The sequence below is a fragment of the Oryx dammah genome, unplaced genomic scaffold, assembly GCF_014754425.2.
Source record: "Oryx dammah isolate SB20612 unplaced genomic scaffold, SCBI_Odam_1.1 HiC_scaffold_3, whole genome shotgun sequence".
Classification (NCBI taxonomy): domain Eukaryota; kingdom Metazoa; phylum Chordata; class Mammalia; order Artiodactyla; family Bovidae; genus Oryx; species Oryx dammah.
In genome coordinates this window covers 58529281-58546845 of record NW_024070187.1, presented here as the reverse complement: position 1 = coordinate 58546845, position 17565 = coordinate 58529281, and the positions used below count along the sequence as shown (strand labels likewise).

Genomic DNA, 17565 nt, shown 5'->3' with positions numbered 1-17565 from the left:
CATTGATATAATTCAGCTAAAAGTTCCATCTGTTGCTGAGTTTTAGTTCACAGCCTCTCATGATATTTTGTTTGGCTCAGCTCAGTCACTTCAGGCTCAGTCAGCTGTGGGGGAGGAGGGGCATGGTGGGGCAGGGTACAGAGAGAGGGAGGGAAAGAGAAAGAGAGGAAATATATAGGACTACGATAGGAACAACTCTTAGAAGAGTTTGCAGGAGGGAGGCAATGATTATCCTCTCTAACACATTTCCATAAATGAATCTCTTCTCCTTTTACCATAATAAAGTATTTGTCATAAGCTTACTTTCCTATATATTTTAGTCATATAAAACATTAAGAGGCTGGAATGCCAGACCTCATAATAAAAATATACTTTAATGTGATTATTGAAAGTTTAATTACCTTGACAATTCTTTCAATTTTATAATCACTTAGCATCCAAATACTAGCAATTTAAGGAAGGGCTGCAAAGTGGCATTCATGTAAAATATAATTCCAAGTAATTTTTCATTTTGCTACCACTATTAGAAAAAAATTATCATGGGGACAGAATTTCTTTGACTCTAGGGGATATAAATTTTTTATTGTCTTTTAAATTAATTAATTTATTTTTGTCTGTGCTGGGTCTTTGTTGGTTTGCCAAGCTTTCTGTGGTTGTGGCAAGCAGGGGCTTCCCTCTAATTGTGGTGTGCAGTCTTCTCATTGCTGTGGCTTCTCTTGTTACACAGCATGGGCTCTAGGGTGCACAGCCTCAGTAGTTGTGGTGAATGGGCTCAGTAGTTGCAGTTCACAGGCTCTAGAGCACTGGCTCAGTAATTGTGGTGCATGTGCTTAGTTGCTCTGAGGCACGTGAGATCCTTTGGGACCAGGAGATTGAACTGGAATCCCCTGCAGTTAGCAGGCGCATTCTCTACCATTGAACCAACAGGTAAGCCCTGGGGGATAAAAATTTCTTTTTAATATTAAAGTGCAATATAAAATTTCTTATGCTTGTCTTTTTTCTCTCTGGATTTCAGCTTCCCTGAATAAGAGTAATCATAACACTTGGTAACAGAGGAACAAAAGATCAAATTGCCAATGATCATAGAAAAAGCAAGAGAATTCCAGAAAAACATCTATTTCTGCTTCACTGACTACGCTAAAGCCTTTGTATGAATCACAAGAAACTGGAAAATTCTTTTTGTTTTGGATGATATGAAAGAATTTATTGTAAATGTAGTGGCAAATACACTGAGAATAGCTATCATTAAAAAGAAATTAGAAAATTACACGTTTAAAGTATGTGCTTTTTTCCACCTCCTTTACATTATAACTAGTACCAACATTTTAAGTACTAAAATACTTAACGGGATGGTCCATTTTCACATAATTTCATGACTCTCTTCAAAGCAGTTGATCATGAATTGCAGTTTCAATAATTATTCTCTGTTTTTATCAATTCAGTAATGATCTGGAGAATCTTGTCATTTTCAAGAGACATCTTAGGGTTTTCAAGTTTTTTTTTCTTAAAACAGAATCCATGAGAATGCGTAGTTGCTTGAGCTTATGACAGCTATCTTAATAGGTGCCTGAAAATAGATCCAGCCATCAAGAGAGATAAGGTGTTCCGGTGCTGAACTTCTATATCACCACCAAAAAGTAAAACTGGAAAAGAGGTTATTAGGGTAGTTTCCCTCAAATACACTCGGGCATATCGTATCTTCTCCTGATATAAAAGCCATCCATAAATCTGCAAATCTCGATTTACTGAGGATGGATGTACTTGTGCTTTGCCTTGGGCTGTCTCCACAATGCAAGCCAATTTTTCTGTAATATCAACTGATTTTGTATAGATTGTCTTCCCCACGTTGTCATACAGTCCAGCAGTAAGTACAGCTTTAAGAAGGGCAATTTCTTGGAAGGAAAAGGTCTGTGTGGCTCTGTTTCCTTCAAAGCTATTAGCAGTTGTAGATGATAAAAATCCTGCTGCTTTAACCAACTTGATTAACTCCTGCTTTACATCCTCCAGGGTTAACAGTGATGTTCTATTTAAAAAGTTCTTCTGGCAATATGCTATTTCAGAACAATAGCCTCCTTCCTGCCGTGCTTTTATCCATCCCAGGTATGCATTGTAGACCGTCAGGTGATCTGAATCTGCCATGGCCAAGGCTGATTTTGCAAGATCTGCTTCATCTTTTCGACCAGTTGGTGTGGTAAAAGGAGACTTCTCTGTCATGACTGCAGCTGATGTTGCCACTGGATCCAGGCAGCCAAAAATGGCACCAAAAATAACCATCTTGCCAATTTGACATTCACAGGCAGAGCTGCAAAATGTTGGCCCAGTGGAGTGAGTTTAGGCTCATTTAGTTCACAAGCTCCAATTTTTCGGAGTAAATTCATTGCATTGCTGATTACTTGAAGTTGAGGAGGATCTAAAGCTTTGGAGAGGAAATCTTCAGGAGAACCAAGATTGCATTTCATAATATGAAGACATAATTCCTCCAAAGGCACGCACAAGATTTCAGGGACAGAATAATCCATAAAGCCTTCAAATCTTTCTCTTGTGTACATGCGGAAACAGAAGCCATCTCTGACCCGCCCAGCTCTCCCCTGGCACTGCAGAGCACTGGCTTTGCTGACAAATGTCTCGACCAAAGAACTCATCTGACTGCTCTCATGATACTTATTTTCTTTTGTTCTTCCAGTATCAATTACAAATACAATGTCTGGAATAGTGATACCTGCCTCTGCAATATTTGTTGCCAAAATAATCTCCCTGACTCCTTGAGGAGGAAGTGTGAATGCTGCAGCTTGATAAGAGATGGAAATACCAAACCACCTCACCTGCTTCCTGAGAAACCTGTATGCAGGTCAAGAAGCAACAGTTAGAACTGGACATGGAACAACGGACTGGTTCCAAATTGGGAAAGGAGTGCCTCAAGGCTGCATATTGTCACTCTGCTCATTTAACTTACATGCAGAGTACATTATGTGAAATGCAGGGCTGGATAAAGCACAAGCTGGAATCAAGATTGCCAGGAGAAATATCAATAACCTCAGATGAGGATGACACCACCCTTATGGCAGAAAGCAAAAAAGAACTAAAGAGCCTCTTGATGAAGGTGAAAGAGGAGAGTGAAAAAGCTGGCTTAAAACTCAACATTGAAACAACCAAGATCATGGCATCTGGTCCCATCACCTCATGGCAAATAGGTGGGGAAACAATGGAAACAGTGAGAGACTTTATTTTCTTGGGCTCCAAAATCACTGCAGATGGTGACTGTAGCCACAAAATTAAAAGATGCTTTCTCCTTGGTAGAAAAGTTATGACCAACCTAGATAGCATATTGAAAAGCAGAGATATTACTTTGCCTACAAAGGTCAGTTTAGTCAAACTTTGGTTTTTCCAGTAGTCATATATGGATGTGAGAGTTGAATCATAAAGAAAGGTGAGCGCCGACAAACTGATGCTTTTGAACTGTTGTGTTGGAGAAGACTCTTGAGCGTCCCTTGGACAGCAAGGAAATCAAAGCAGTCAATCCTAAAGGAAATTAGTCCTGAATATTCATTGAAAGGACTGATGCTGAAAATGAAGTTCCAATACTTTGGCCACCTGATTCGAAAAACCGACTCTCTAGAAAAGACCCTAATGCTGTGAAAGATTGAAGGCAGGAGGAGAGGCAGATGACAGAGGGTGAGATGTTTGGATGGCATCACCAACTTGATGGACATGAGTTTGAATAAGCTCCAGGAGTTGGTAAAGGACAGGGAAGCCTGGTGTGCTGCAGTCTATGGGGTCGCAAAGAGTCAGACACGACTGAGCAACTGAATATTACTTGGGTTATAAACACATACCTTATTGGCCCATGGATTGCCCTCATTGATTCATCCATCCATTCACCTATCACATAATGAACATATATGAAGCCACCACTACACCCAAGAAGAAAGCTTTAACAAGAACATATATATCTATATATTCATTTTCCCATGTGGTCTTCCTGTGTTCCCTGCTTTCCCTTGTACTCCAGGGGTAACCAACATCTTGAGCCTTGCTTTTGAACTTTATAAACAGGTTATCATATTATGTCACTAAGATTTACCCAAGTTGTTTATATCTGTAGTTTCTTTTGTATTTGAAAACATTTAGTCTTAGTTTGCTAAATATACTTGATTTTGATAAAAACAATTTTAAGAAAGCTAATGTAATTAATGATGCAGGTCAGCTTTCACACTTTAAATTGAAAAGAGAGCGCATCAAGCCAAAGATATCAGACAGGATTCAAATAAAGTCTTTAAATTACCATGACAAACAAGTTAATCATTAACATCTTGATCATACTAAGCCAAAATGATTCAGACTTTATATTTTTAGTCATCAGTGAAACACGTAAAATTCATTTCATTCACCACAGATAGATACGGTATTATCGTGTGCCTATATATATTTGTTCTAGCCAAGCTGTCAGTGATATCTGGAAAGACTCTAAAATAAAATACCATTTTTTTAGTTTCACACTAATTATGACATGTCATTAAAATTTCTCTGGGACCAGAGGTACATAGAAGTTTCAAATTTGTAATCTGTGTAGCTTCTCCATCCATGGGATTCTCCAGGCAAGAATACTGGAGTGGATTGCCATTACCTTCTTCAGGGGATCTTGCCAACCCAGGGATCGAACCCGGGTCTCCCGCATTGGAGGCAGATGCTTTAACCTCTGAGCCACCAGGGAAGCCCTTAGGATAAACTTAGCTAGTTACATTTTAAATTGAAAAACAAATAAAGAATTTCAGATAAATAGAAAACACATGTTTATAAAATCTGCTTTATGTCTTAGATATTTTCCCATTTTTTCTGTTGGTATTTTTACCTTCATTCAGTTTAACTATAAATGGCTTTAGTCTCCTATTACCCTAGTTCATCCTTTGAAACTGCCACTCTGTTCAACCTCTGCAGTATTTAGTGTGAACACAGTTTAACCTCTACCCTCACCTTCTGTCAAGCACTCCTACAAACTCTGTTCTCTAGAACTGCACTGTCCAATATAGCAACCACTAGCCACATATTGCTGTTTAAGTGAAAGTGAAGTCGCTCAGTCATGTCCAACTCTTTGTGACCCCATGGACACCAGGCTCCTCCGTCCATGGGATTTTCTAGGCAAGACTACTGGAGTGGGTTGCCATTTCCTTCTCCAGGAAACTTCCTGACCCAGGGATCGAATCCAGGTCTCCCATATTGTAGACAGATGCTTTACTGTCTGAGCCACAGGAAAGTCTTAGATTTTTTAAATTAAATTAAAAATTTAGTTCCTCCATTTCATCAACCACTTTTCAGGTGTTTTGTAGTTGCATGTGGTTAGGACCTACTGGACAAAGCAAGTATGGAACATGTCCATTGTTGTGGTGCCCCAGAGTTTGGATCTAGAATTTCTATGTAGGAAGAATTTATGGTTGGTAAGAGATACCCCTCATCCAAGGTAAGGAGCAGCAGCTGTACTTTGCTGGAGCAGCGGTGAAGAGATGCCCCACGCCCAAGGTAAGAGAAAACCAAGTAAGATGGTAGGTGTTGCAAGAGGGCATCAGAGGGCAGACACACTGAAACCATACTCACAGAAAACTAGTCAATCTAATCACACTAGGACCACAGCCTTGTCTAACTCAGTGAAACTAAGCCATGCCCACGGGGCAACCCAAGATGGATGGGTCATGGTGGAGAGGTCTGACAGAATGTGGTCCACTGGAGAATGGAATGGCAAACAACCTCAGTATTCTTGCCTTGAGAACCCCATGAACAGTATGAAAAGGCAAAATGATAGGATACTGAAAGAGGAACTCCCCAGGTCATTAGATGCCCAATATGCTACTGGAGATCAGTGGAGAAATAACTCCAGAAAGAATGAAGGGATGGAGCCAAAGCAAAAACAATACCCAGCTGTGGATGTGACTGGTGATAGAAGCAAGGTCTGACGCTGTAAGGAGCAATATTGCATAGGAACCTGGAATGTCAGGTCCATGAATTAAGGCAAATTGGAAGTGGTCAAAGAAGAGATGGCAAGAGTGAATGTCGACATTCTAGGAGTCAGCGAACTAAAATGGACTGGAATGAGTGAATTTAACTCAGATGACCATTATATCTACTACTGCGGGCAGGAATCCCTCAGAAGAAATGGAGTAGCCATCATGGTCGACAAAAGAGTCCGAAATGCAGTACTTGGATGCAATCTCAAAAACGACAGAATGATCTCTGTTCGTCTCCAAGGCAAACCATTCAATATCACAGTTATCCAAGTCTATGCCCTAACCAGTAATGCTGAAGAAGCTGAAGTTGAACGGTTCTATGAAGACCAACAAGACCTTTTAGAACTAACACCCAAAAAAAGATGTCCTTTTCATTATAGAGGACTGGAATGCAAAAGTAGGAAGTCAAGAAACACCTGGAGTAACAGGCAAATTTGGCCTTGGAATGTGGAATGAAGCAGGGCAAAGACTAATAGAGTTTTGCCAAGAAAATGCACTGGTCCTAGCAAACACCCTCTTCCAACAACACAAGAGAAGACTCTACACATGGACATCACCAGATGGTCAAAACCAAAATCAGACTGATTATATTCTTTGCAGCCAAAGATGGAGAGGCTCTCTATAGTCAACAAAAACAAGACCAGGAGCTGACTGTGGCTCAGATCATGAACTCCTTATTGCCAAATTCAGACTTAAATTGAAGGAAGTAGGGAAAACCACTAGACCATTCAGGTATGACCTAAATCAAATCCCTTATGATTATACAGTGGAAGTGAGAAATAGATTTAAGAGACTAGATCTGATAGATAGAGTGCCTGATGAACTATAGAATGAGGTTTGTGACATTGTACAGGAGACAGGGATCAAGACTATCCCCATGGAAAAGAAATGCAAAAAAGCAAAATGGCTGTCTGGGGAGGCCTTACAAATAGCTGTGAAAAGAAGAGAAGCAAAAAGCAAAGGAGAAAAGGAAAGATATGAGCATCTGAATGCAGAGTTCCAAAGAATAGCAAGAAGAGATAAGAAAGCCTTCTTCAGCGATCAATGCAAAGAAATAGAGGAAAACAACAGAATGGGAAAGACTAGAGATCTCTTCAAGAAAATTGGAGATACCAAGGGAACATTTCATGCAAAGATGGGATCGATAAAGGACAGAAATGGTCTGGACCTAACAGAAGCAGAAGATACTAAGAAGAGGTGGGAAGAATACACAGAAGAACTGTACAAAAAAGATCTTCACGACCAGGATAATCACGATGGTGTGATCACTCATCTAGAGCCAGACATCCTGGAATGTGAAGTCAAGTGGGCCTTAGAAAGCATCACTACAAACAAAGCTAGTGGAGGTGATGGAATTCCAGTTGAGCTGTTTCAAATCCTGAAAGATGATGCTGTGAGAGTGCTGCACTCAATATGCCAGCAAATTTGGAAAACTCAGCAGTGGCCACAGGACTGGAAAAGGTCAGTTTTCATTCCAATCCCAAAGAAAGGCAATGCCAAAGAATGTTCAAACTACTGCACAATTGCACTCATCTCACATGCTAGTAAAGTAATGCTCAAAATTCTCCAAGCCAGGCTTCAGCAATATGTGAACCGTGAACTTCCTGATGTTCAAGCTGGTTTTAGAAAAGGCAGAAGAACCAGAGATCAAATTGCCAACATCTGCTGGATCATGGAAAAAGCAAGAGAATTCCAGAAAAACATCTATTTCTGCTTTCTTAACTATGCCAAAGCCTTTGACTGTGTGGAACACAACAAACTGTGGAAAATTCTGAGAGAGATGGGAATACCAGACCACCTGACCTGCCTCTTGAGAAATCTGTATGCAGGTCAGGAAGCAACAGTTAGAACTAGACATGGAACAACAGACTGGTTCCAAATAGGAAAAGGAGTACATCAAGGCTGTATATTGTCACCCTGCTTATTTAACTTCTATGCAGAGTACATCATGAGAAACGCTGGGCTGGAAGAAGCACAAGCTGGAATCAAGATTGCTGGGAGAAATATCAGTAACCTCAGATATGCAGATGACACCACCCTTATGGCAGAAAGTGAAGAGGAACTAAAAAGCCTCTTGATGAAAGTGAAAGAGGAGAGTGAAAAAGTTGGCTTAAAGCTCAACATTCAGAAAACGAAGATCATGGCATCCGGTCTCATCACTTCATGGGAAATAGATGGGGAAACAGTGGAAACAGTGCCAGACTTTATTTTTTTGGGCTCCCAAATCACTGCAGATGGTGACTGCAGCCATGAAATTAAAAGACACTTCCTCCTTGGAAGAAAAGTTATGACCAACCTAGCTAGCATATTCAAAAGCAGAGACATTACTTTGCCGACTAAAGTCCATCTAGTCAAGGCTATGGTTTTTCCTGTGGTCATGTATGGATGTGAGAGTTGGACTGTGAAGAAGGCTGAGCACCGAAGAACTGATGCTTTTGAACTGTGGTGTTGGAGAAGACTCTTGAGAGTCCCTTTGACTGCAAGGAGATCCAACCAGTCTATTCTGAAGGAACTCAGCCCTGGGATTTCTTTGGAAGGAATGATGCTAAAGCTGAAACTCCAATACTTTGGCCACCTCATGCGAAGAGTTGACTCATTGGAAAAGACTTTGATGCTGGGAAGGATTGGGGGCAGGAGGAGAAGGGGATAACAGAGGATGAGATGGCTGGATGGCATCACTGACTCGATGGACGCGAGTCTGAGTGAACTCCGGGAGTTGGTGATGGACAGGGAGGCCTGGTGTGCTGCGATTCATGGGGTCGCAAAGAGTCGGACACGACTGAGTGACTGAACTGAACTGAAGATGGTTGAAATAGAGGGTTGGGAGTTTGTCCTGAAGCTGCATTGGATGTCATTTTGTATATAGATTGTATGTTTGTACATGTGTATATGGGAGGGGGGCTGATGGAAATTATATGAGTGTAGAATAAGGCTCACAAAGTCAAGCCACTGTTTTATACAATAATTGTTCTAATCACACCAAAGTATTTTCCTTAAAAAGAAATTGCACTTAATTATCTCCAAGCCTTTTTTCACCTTGTGGTTATCTCTATTAGCTATTGCTCTTCCCACAGCAACTACTCAGTAACTCACCCTCCAACGTGCAGCCTCAAATACCCCTCCCTTTGGGAAGTTCCCATAGCATTCCTTTCTTAGGCTCTTGAGCAGTACAATTTAAATCCCTATTGTAGAATAAATCACAGCCTTGCCTTGAATTATAGTACATATGTCTGTGATTCCTCTATTAGACTCTGATCCTGTCAAGAACAGGAACTTTGTCTTCTTGTTTTCTAAATATTTGCCCAGTGCTTAGTACAATGCCTTACAGGAGCTCAGTAACTGTTTGCTAAATTAACTTTTGAATAACTTAGATTCTAAAAGATACCCTGACTAAAGCTATTCCTGGCACAGTAGTCCTCTTCCCAGTTAAAGATAACTTCATCCTTCGCTACACAGGCTAAAAACTTTGGAGTCACCTTATTTTCTTAACTCCTTTCTTTTTCTTTTTTTTTCATCACATCCACTGTTATTACACAGTCCTATCATCTCTCCTTGGAATTTTTGCAGTAGTCTTATACTTGGTTATCTTACTTCTACATTTGCATCGCATTATTTTCAGCCTAGCAGCTAAAGTTACTCTTTCATTTTACATATATTAAAAAATTATGTAGCGCTTAGTATGTCAAGCCTTTAACTATGTGGATCACAACAAACTATGGAAAATTCTGAGAGAGATGGGAATACCAGACCACCTGACCTGCCTCTTGAGAAATCTGTATGCAGGTCAGGAAGCAACAGTTAGAACTAGACATGGAACAAAAGACTGGTTCCAAATAGGAAAAGGAGTACGACAAGGCTGTATATTGTCACCCTGCTTATTTAACTTCTATGCAGAGTACATCATGAGAAACGCTGGGCTGGAAGAAGCACAAGCTGGAATCAAGATTGCTGGGAGAAATATCAGTAACCTCAGATATGCAGATGACACCACCCTTATGGCAGAAAGTGAAGAGGAACTAAAAAGCATCTTGATGAAAGTGAAAGAGGAGAGTGAAAAAGTTGGCTTAAAGCTCAACATTCAGAAAACTGAGATCATGGTATCTGGTCCCATCACTTCATGGGAAATAGATGGTGAAACAGTGGAAACAGTATCAGACTTTATTTTGGGGGCTCCAAAATCACTGCAGATGGTGACTGCAGCCATGAAATTAAGACACTTATTCCTTGGAAAGAAAGTTATGACCAACCTAGATGGCATATTCAAAAGCAGAGACATTACTTTGCCAACAAAGGTCCATCTAGTCAAGGCTATGGTTTTTCCATTGGTCATGTATGGATGTAAGAGTTGGACTGTGAAGAAAGCTAATACCAAACAACTGATGCATTTGAACTGTGGTGTTGGAGAAGACTCTTGAGAGTCCCTTGGACTGCAAGGAAATTCAACTAGTCCCTCCTAAAGGAGATCAGTCCTGGATGTTCATTTGAAGGACTGATGCTGAATCTGAAACTCCAATACTTTGGCCACTTCATGCAAAGAGTTGACTCATTGGGAAAGACCCTGATGCTGGGAGGGATTGGGGGCAGGAGGAGGGGGGGACGACAGAGGATGAGATGGCTGGATGGCATCTCCGACTCGATGGACATGAGTTTGCGTAAACTCCAGGAGTTGGTGATGGACAGGGAGGCCTGGCGTGCTGTGATTCGTGGGGTCACAAAGAGTCCAACAGGACTGAGTGACTGAACTGAACTAGTATGTACCAGTTACTATTCTAGGCACTTTACAAATGTTAATTTATTTATCCCTCACAATGACCCTCTGAAATAAAAATGATTATCCCTGTTTTACGGATGAGGAAAATGAGGCACAGAAAAATTAAGTAGTTTGTCCAAGGTTGCCTAGATCATAGAACATAAATCATATCACTTCTCTTTTTAAAGCACTTCCTTCTCAAGAGTATGTGCAAAGTCTTTCCAAAGGCAGAAGGCCTAAAAGGTTGTATGTGGGCTGCATCCCCCCTCTTCTATACTTCATTTTCTTCCATAACAATTTATTTATTTTTTTGTGTATCTCTCCACCAATAAATGAAGCTCTGCCGCAACACGCAGGGATCTTTGTTCTCTTTCCCACTACAGAGTTTATTCTCAGTGCTCAAAACAATACCTTGTATAGTAGGCCCTCTTCACATAATTGTTCACAAATGAATGTATCACTTCTCATTTACTGTAAGTGGAAATGTTTTTTAAAAAGGAATTAAAAATAAATTTCAGAATTCCTGCAATTTAGAATTTATAAGTTCAACCTATTGAACTTAGGGCTTACTATCTTTTGAGTGTTTATAAAATCAAAGAGTATTAACAAAGTAGGTAGTTAAAATTACAATTTTATGGATATATACAAAACTCCATTTAGTAATGGGTAAATTACTAATGGCAAGAATGAAAATAAAAATCACTTTTTATTTAAATGTGACAGATTTTAAAAAATCATATGTGAGAGAAAGAGCCTAAAAACTGTAGGTTTGGTCAGTTTAACAGTTTGGATGAAGCTTTCTTAATGGATTCTGCCCTACATGTCTAAGAACAAAGCACTGACTTTTGGGCAGAGTTGTAGCAAATCGAGCGAAGAGTTGGCTCATTGGAAAAGACTCTGATGCTGGGAGGGATTGGGGGCAGGAGGAGAAGGGGACGACCGAGGATGAGATGGCTGGATGGCATCACTGACTCGATGGACGTGAGTCTGAGTGAACTCCAGGAGATGGTGATGGACAGGGAGGCCTGGCGTGCTGCGATTCATGGGGCCGCAAAAAGTCGGACACGACTGAGCGACTGAACAGAGCTGAACTGAACTAGCAAATCAGCAACTGCGGTGTATTAGATTCTGAGATAATTGCTTCCTTGTATATTACTTGAAAAACAATTCAGTGAGGGCAGCACCTATAATGTTTTTAAGATCAAACAAAGGATGTGGAAAAGACCAATTAAAATCCATCAAGAATAATTTAAATAATCGGATATCATTTTAAACTACAGTAGCGATCAGTTTCAAGAGCTGAAGACTATTTCAAATTATTTTCTCTTTCTAACTTCATCTTTGGAAATTATATATGTGCTCCCGAGGTTCATTTGCTTCAGTTTTTTATTTTAAACTGCTCAAACACCACTGCATTGGGTTTTCCTTTGGCTGAAAGAAAAAGCTATCCTTTGGTATATTAAAAAATTTTTTTTAATGAGTTACTCCATATTCATAAGACTTAGCTTTCCAATTTGTAAACATGCTTATTTCTGAATTCCAGTCTCAGAAATCCTGATTGGGAGTGCAGTCCAGGAAATTTCGTCTATTCTTTGAGAACTACTCGACTCAGTGCAATTTACATATTTTGCAGTTTTCAAAATATTAATTTTAGATATCTAAAGAGGAGAGGGCAAACTCTGGTGGCTGTCAAAAGAAACAAGAATGAGAAGCACACGTTGTGCCATGTTGCAAAACTTTTCCTCAGGTTGCAGATCTTCTGTCCCTAGGGAGGTTCATTATCACCGAGTAATTAACCATTTTTCAACCATTTCCATCCACGTCGTTTAGGATGAATCCCAAAAGTCATGAACTCAACTCCGCGGCAAACGGTAATAAACTCCGTTCATCCAACTTGGCCCCAAAAGGCCGTGGGCGCCGGGTCGCTTCCCGCCAGCCAGGCTCCTCCTCTGCTCGCCTTTTGGGTCCGGTCCTCTCGAAGGCGCTCGGTGCGGCAGGTGTTGGCGCCAACCGGGTGGCGGCGCTGTTTGCCCCGCGCGCCGCCGCTTGAGGCCCGAGGGAGGCGGAGGCAAGGCCGGCGGAGGAAGGGGCGGGAGCGAGGCGCGCTCCCTGCTCTCGCGTGCTCTCGCACCGCTCGCGTGACCTGTCGGTGTGTGAGAGAGGCGCCGGCTGCCGGGAGCACGGACGGCCGCGCGCGCGCCGCTGCTAGGGGCGTCCGGGTCCGGGTCGGCGGACCCGGCCGGCGCGAGGTGCTGGCGGGCGGGCAGCCGGGGTCCGGGGCGGACACACGCGCACACGCTCCCGGAGGAGCCTTCTCCGAGGCTGCTCTTCCTCTGCCAGACGGAGAGCGGCAGTGTCTCCCCGCCCAGCTCTCACTCGCCCCGCGTCTCCCCCCGCGGCGACTGCTCCTCCTCGGCACCGCCAGCCCCAGCGCCGCTCCGGGGCGGGCGGCGGCGGCGGCGGGACCCGCGGAGCCGCTTTGTGTGCAGCCCGGAGAGGGGCGGCGGCGCCGCAACCACCTGACAGAGGCCCGGGCGCTCGATGCACCTTCCGCCCGCATGAGGAGGAGGTAAAGGCGGCGGCGGCTCGGCTCCCGCCCTCGGCTGGGGAGGGAGGGGACGGAAGGGGAGACCGGAGAGGGGGGGCGCAGGACTGAGGCCCGGCGGGGCTGCCTGGAGGTGCCGATAAGGCCTCGGCGGCACCGGGCTGCGCCGAGTGGCCGGGTGCGAGAGAAGCCTCCGGGGTCCCTGAGCCGAAGTTGAAGGAACAAAATGTGAAGTGCGGAGCCGCGTCAGCCGCTTCCTGGCTTGGGGTTCGGGGTGGAGGGCAGCTTGTTTTCCCCTCCCGCGGGGTGAGGGACCGGGACACGGGAGGGGCGGGAGCGTGGCGGGGACACCTGGGGTCCCGAAGCTTTGCCCGGCAAGGGCGTAGGTTCCCAGGAGCCGCCGCTGCATGTAGGTCCCGTTGGGTCCCTAGTTTTGCGGCCTAAGCCGAGCCCTATAGGCCTCGCGTCTCCTTTCCCGGAGGGGACCGGCCGGGTGGGGATTCGAGGCTTCTCTTTGACCGAACCGGGGCCTTAGGGGGCTCGCTGGGCTCTCAAAGCCTCCAAACTTCGGACCTCGGTGCTTGGGGGTGGGATTTCATTGTGAAAGGAGGAATGGGAAACTCCTGGCTCTGCTCGGCGCTTCCCGCGGCCGCCGGTGCCGGGGAGCCCCGAGGGCCCGGGGTTGGCGGGGCCCGCGTGGGTGGGGGCGGCGAGGCGGCCACCAGGGTCCAAGCCCCGGGAACGAGCGGGTAGGGGGCCCCCGCCGAGCCCCGGGCCTCCCTGGAGAAAGGACCCTTTGCAGATTAGGATTTTTGAAATGAAAAAAGAGGTTACAAAGTCGCCCCTTTCCCGCTGAACTTTTGTTTTCTGACCGATAGAGGCCGGTAGAGGACTGTGAAAGAAAAGTTGTCCCCCAGGATGGACTTCACCGCGCAGCCCAAGCCTGCCACTGCCCTCTGTGGCGTCGTGAGTGCCGACGGGAAGATCGCTTACCCTCCGGGGGTAAAGGAGATCACCGACAAGATCACGACGGACGAAATGATCAAACGACTGAAGGTAAGTTTCTCTGGACAGAATGTTCACACTTCAGACGTTTGTGGTAGGAGGTGCTCTCTCCTGTGGTATTACTGCTCTGCTGGGCCTGGCCTTAAGTTTCATCTACCAGGTTTTTTTTTTTTTTAAGATATTTTACGTCTTTTCTTTTACCCTCTCTGAAAGGTATTGTTCTGTCTTGGCTGTATCTTTGAATAGTAATCTCTGTTAAGGACATAATCATTATGGGAAATTAAAAGGGTATGTATGTATGTGATATTTTTTAATTTTACTGTTTTTTTTCCTCTAAGTATAAAAATTCGAATATTTTTTAAGGTTTTTTTGTCTAGAAATATTTTTGAGAATACTATTCAAAGTAGCTTGCAGCTTTAAAGGTAGGCAATAATTTGCCTGGGAAGGTTTTCATCAGCTTCTAGGAGACTGATTTAAGTGCAAAATGCATTTTAAAAATTATCACAATTTTCTAATATCCAAAAACTTAAATATGTAAGTAGTATGATTAAACTTTAACAGAAAGTACTGACTTTTCAAAAAGGCTTGAAGTAGAGTGATGGCTTATGTCCAGTTCAAAGGGGTTTTAAGGGACAGTGATTATGGCTTATTTTATAAGGTGTCAGCTTATTTTTAAACATGGTGGTCCTAATGTGAAGGTTGTAAGTTTCAGCCTTTAGGTAAGTTAATTTTTTGTTTTCTGTTGCGTGGTTATAGATTGTGGCCACAGCCTTACAAAGTAAGTGTTACTCTTATTAAGGGATCAGCTTGATGCAGTAGTTCTCAACCACAGCATCTTTGACCCCTAAGGAACATTTGGCCGTGCTGAAGACATTTTTTTTTTTTGGTCACCATTGGGGGCTGGATTGGAATAGGGGAAGACTGGAGACAGAGAGTCCAGCTAGGAGACTGTTAAACTGTAGTCTAGGTCAGAGATGTTGAAATCATGAAGTGGGGCTATGATAGTGGGAATAGAGAGATAAGGAACAATCCAAGAGCAATCCAAGAACAATCCAAGACATTTCAGAGTTCTACTGATCAATTGGAGTGTGTGGAAGGTGAGGAAAGCAACAATATTGACACCTTGCCAGTCTTCCCCTTGGGCAACTTGTTGAAATGTATTTTAGAAAATAATCTTGCCCCTTTGCTGTTAGAACTTAGTATAGTACCTGGTAAATGTTTACAGTGTTGTGAGTGATTAATATTTAAAAGTGTTCCTGTAGTTTGTTTTTAAAAATCTAGTTGGATCCTACAATTTGCTGCCCATTTGGAAGGAATAGAACACAATACCTTACATCAAAATAAATCTTGATACTAAAGATTGTACATGAAGTGGGGTTGCTTAATTGATGCTTCTTAAGGTTGTACTATTATTGTTTTAAATTTTTGAGATACTGAAATATGAATTATGAAATATAAATTAAGTAAAATTGTAGATCTTTCTATTTTCATATTAAGAATATGGAAACCTTGAATTCTGGTGATGGATAATCTGGTTTTTAAAAAGTTATGATTGTGTATACATCTTCTGTTTGAAAGTAGATTAAATGTCAGAAGTATTTTTTAACTAAATTGACAGTCTAGAATGAGCATATGGTTAGAATATTCATTTGTTATCAGGTCTTTTGGAAGTTAAATTTGATATACATATTAATCAATTTGAATGTCCGATTGCAAAAATGTTGCTTTTTCAAGAATTCTTATGATTTTGTCTTCCTCCTGCCTTTATAAGGTGATTTTGACTTTGTACTTTTTAGGAAGGAACTATGCTCACCACTGTACCACCAATGCACACTGTACTTTTTAGGGATCCGTGTTTAAAGTATTACTGTCTTACTAGTATAGATTTTAAATAATATATAACATATTTTTGATAATTTTTGTGTTTGTGGGTAACTTGTATAAATTCAGTAGTTTATTATTATAGCAACAGTGTTCAAATATTGTGAGGAAGAGGGCTTAAAGTCTAGTAAAACCCTGGTCGGTAGAATTCAGAGGTGTTTGGTCCCTTTTCTTCATTTTTCAAGAATGGAACAAGCATTTGCCATTTAGAAGGATCCTAAAAGAAATTCCAGAACTCCTTTTATTTCACAAATAATAAAAGTTAGACTCAAAGTGGCCAAATAACATTTACCAAGATCGGTCATGGGACTGATTAGTGGCAGAGCCAGGGCAATAGCATCATGTATGTTTTTATTCTTATGGCTGCTTCCTTCTAAGGAATCTAAAGGAAGTTGATCAAGGAAGCTGTGATTTTTATCATGCAGTGGAAAACGGTAAAGTGAAAAGGGGAAGGGAATCAATGAGAGTTAACTTGGTCTCTTGCAGGGAAATATGGGACAGCATTTTGTGTTCTTAACATTAGAGAGAAACTATTGTGATGCTTTCAAGGTTTCTTTAAAGTAATTCTTAGAGTATGTCTTTAAAAAAGCTAAGACATACTTTTGTATTTTAGAAGTTTTTATTTCTATTTACAAGGAACTACTCTGTTTTTACATCTAGTTACACTACCATTCTGTCCGTTCTTTAAACATGCCATGTTCGTTTCTGCCTAGACAGATTTTAAATTATGTAACCCATATACGTACTCTTCCTCCCATTTCATTAAGGGAAGTCTCTTAGATTTCCTGTTATATACACTTTTAATTCCTTCATGTCACTTGTTACAGATGTGATGTTACATTTATGCTTGTGTTTATTTGGTTTGTGTCCTCAGCTTCTCTGTAAGCTTCATGAATACCACATCTGTTTACTTGGGTATCCTCCCAGTGCTTGTTTGTAGGTGTGTGTGCTCAGTCATGTCCAACTTTGCAATGCCATGAACTGTAGCCCACCAGGATCCTCTGTCCATGGAATTTCCCAGGCAGAAATACTGGAATGAGTTGCCATTTCCTACTCCAGGGTATCTTCCTGACCCAGGGATTGAACCTGCATCCCCTGTGTGTCCTCTATGGCAGGTGGATTTTTTAACCACTGTGCCACCTGGGAAGCCCCACAGTTAGGTGCTCAACATATATTTGTTGAATAAATGAATAAATAATATATATTAATATTGGTTTAGAGAAGTATTCTTATTTTTGAAAATGAAGGATGACTTGAAAATATATTGAATTGCAACTAAGTACTTTATCTGAGATTGCATACTAGAGATGATAAAGTAGATATTTATACTTTTAGAACTAGAAGGTAGCTTATAAGTTATTTGATTTTGTTCAAATTTTCCCAATAAA

At 42.0% G+C, this 17565-nt stretch overlaps 1 protein-coding gene and 1 pseudogene across 1 annotated transcript in view; one reads left to right on the top strand and one right to left on the bottom strand.

The window, feature by feature from the left end:
* Positions 1 to 1374: 1374 nt before the first annotated feature.
* Positions 1375 to 12473, bottom strand: LOC120861575 (annotated as a pseudogene).
* A 444-nt stretch (positions 12474 to 12917) lies between these two features.
* Positions 12918 to 17565, top strand: part of PDS5A (PDS5 cohesin associated factor A) — a 129194-nt gene continuing 124546 nt past the window's right edge. The window contains exons 1-2 of the mRNA XM_040238049.1: positions 12918 to 13315; positions 14170 to 14347. Of these exons, the coding sequence (XP_040093983.1) occupies positions 14210 to 14347 (138 nt within the window). The 5' untranslated portion in view covers positions 12918 to 13315; positions 14170 to 14209. The remainder of the gene's footprint in view (positions 13316 to 14169; positions 14348 to 17565) is intronic.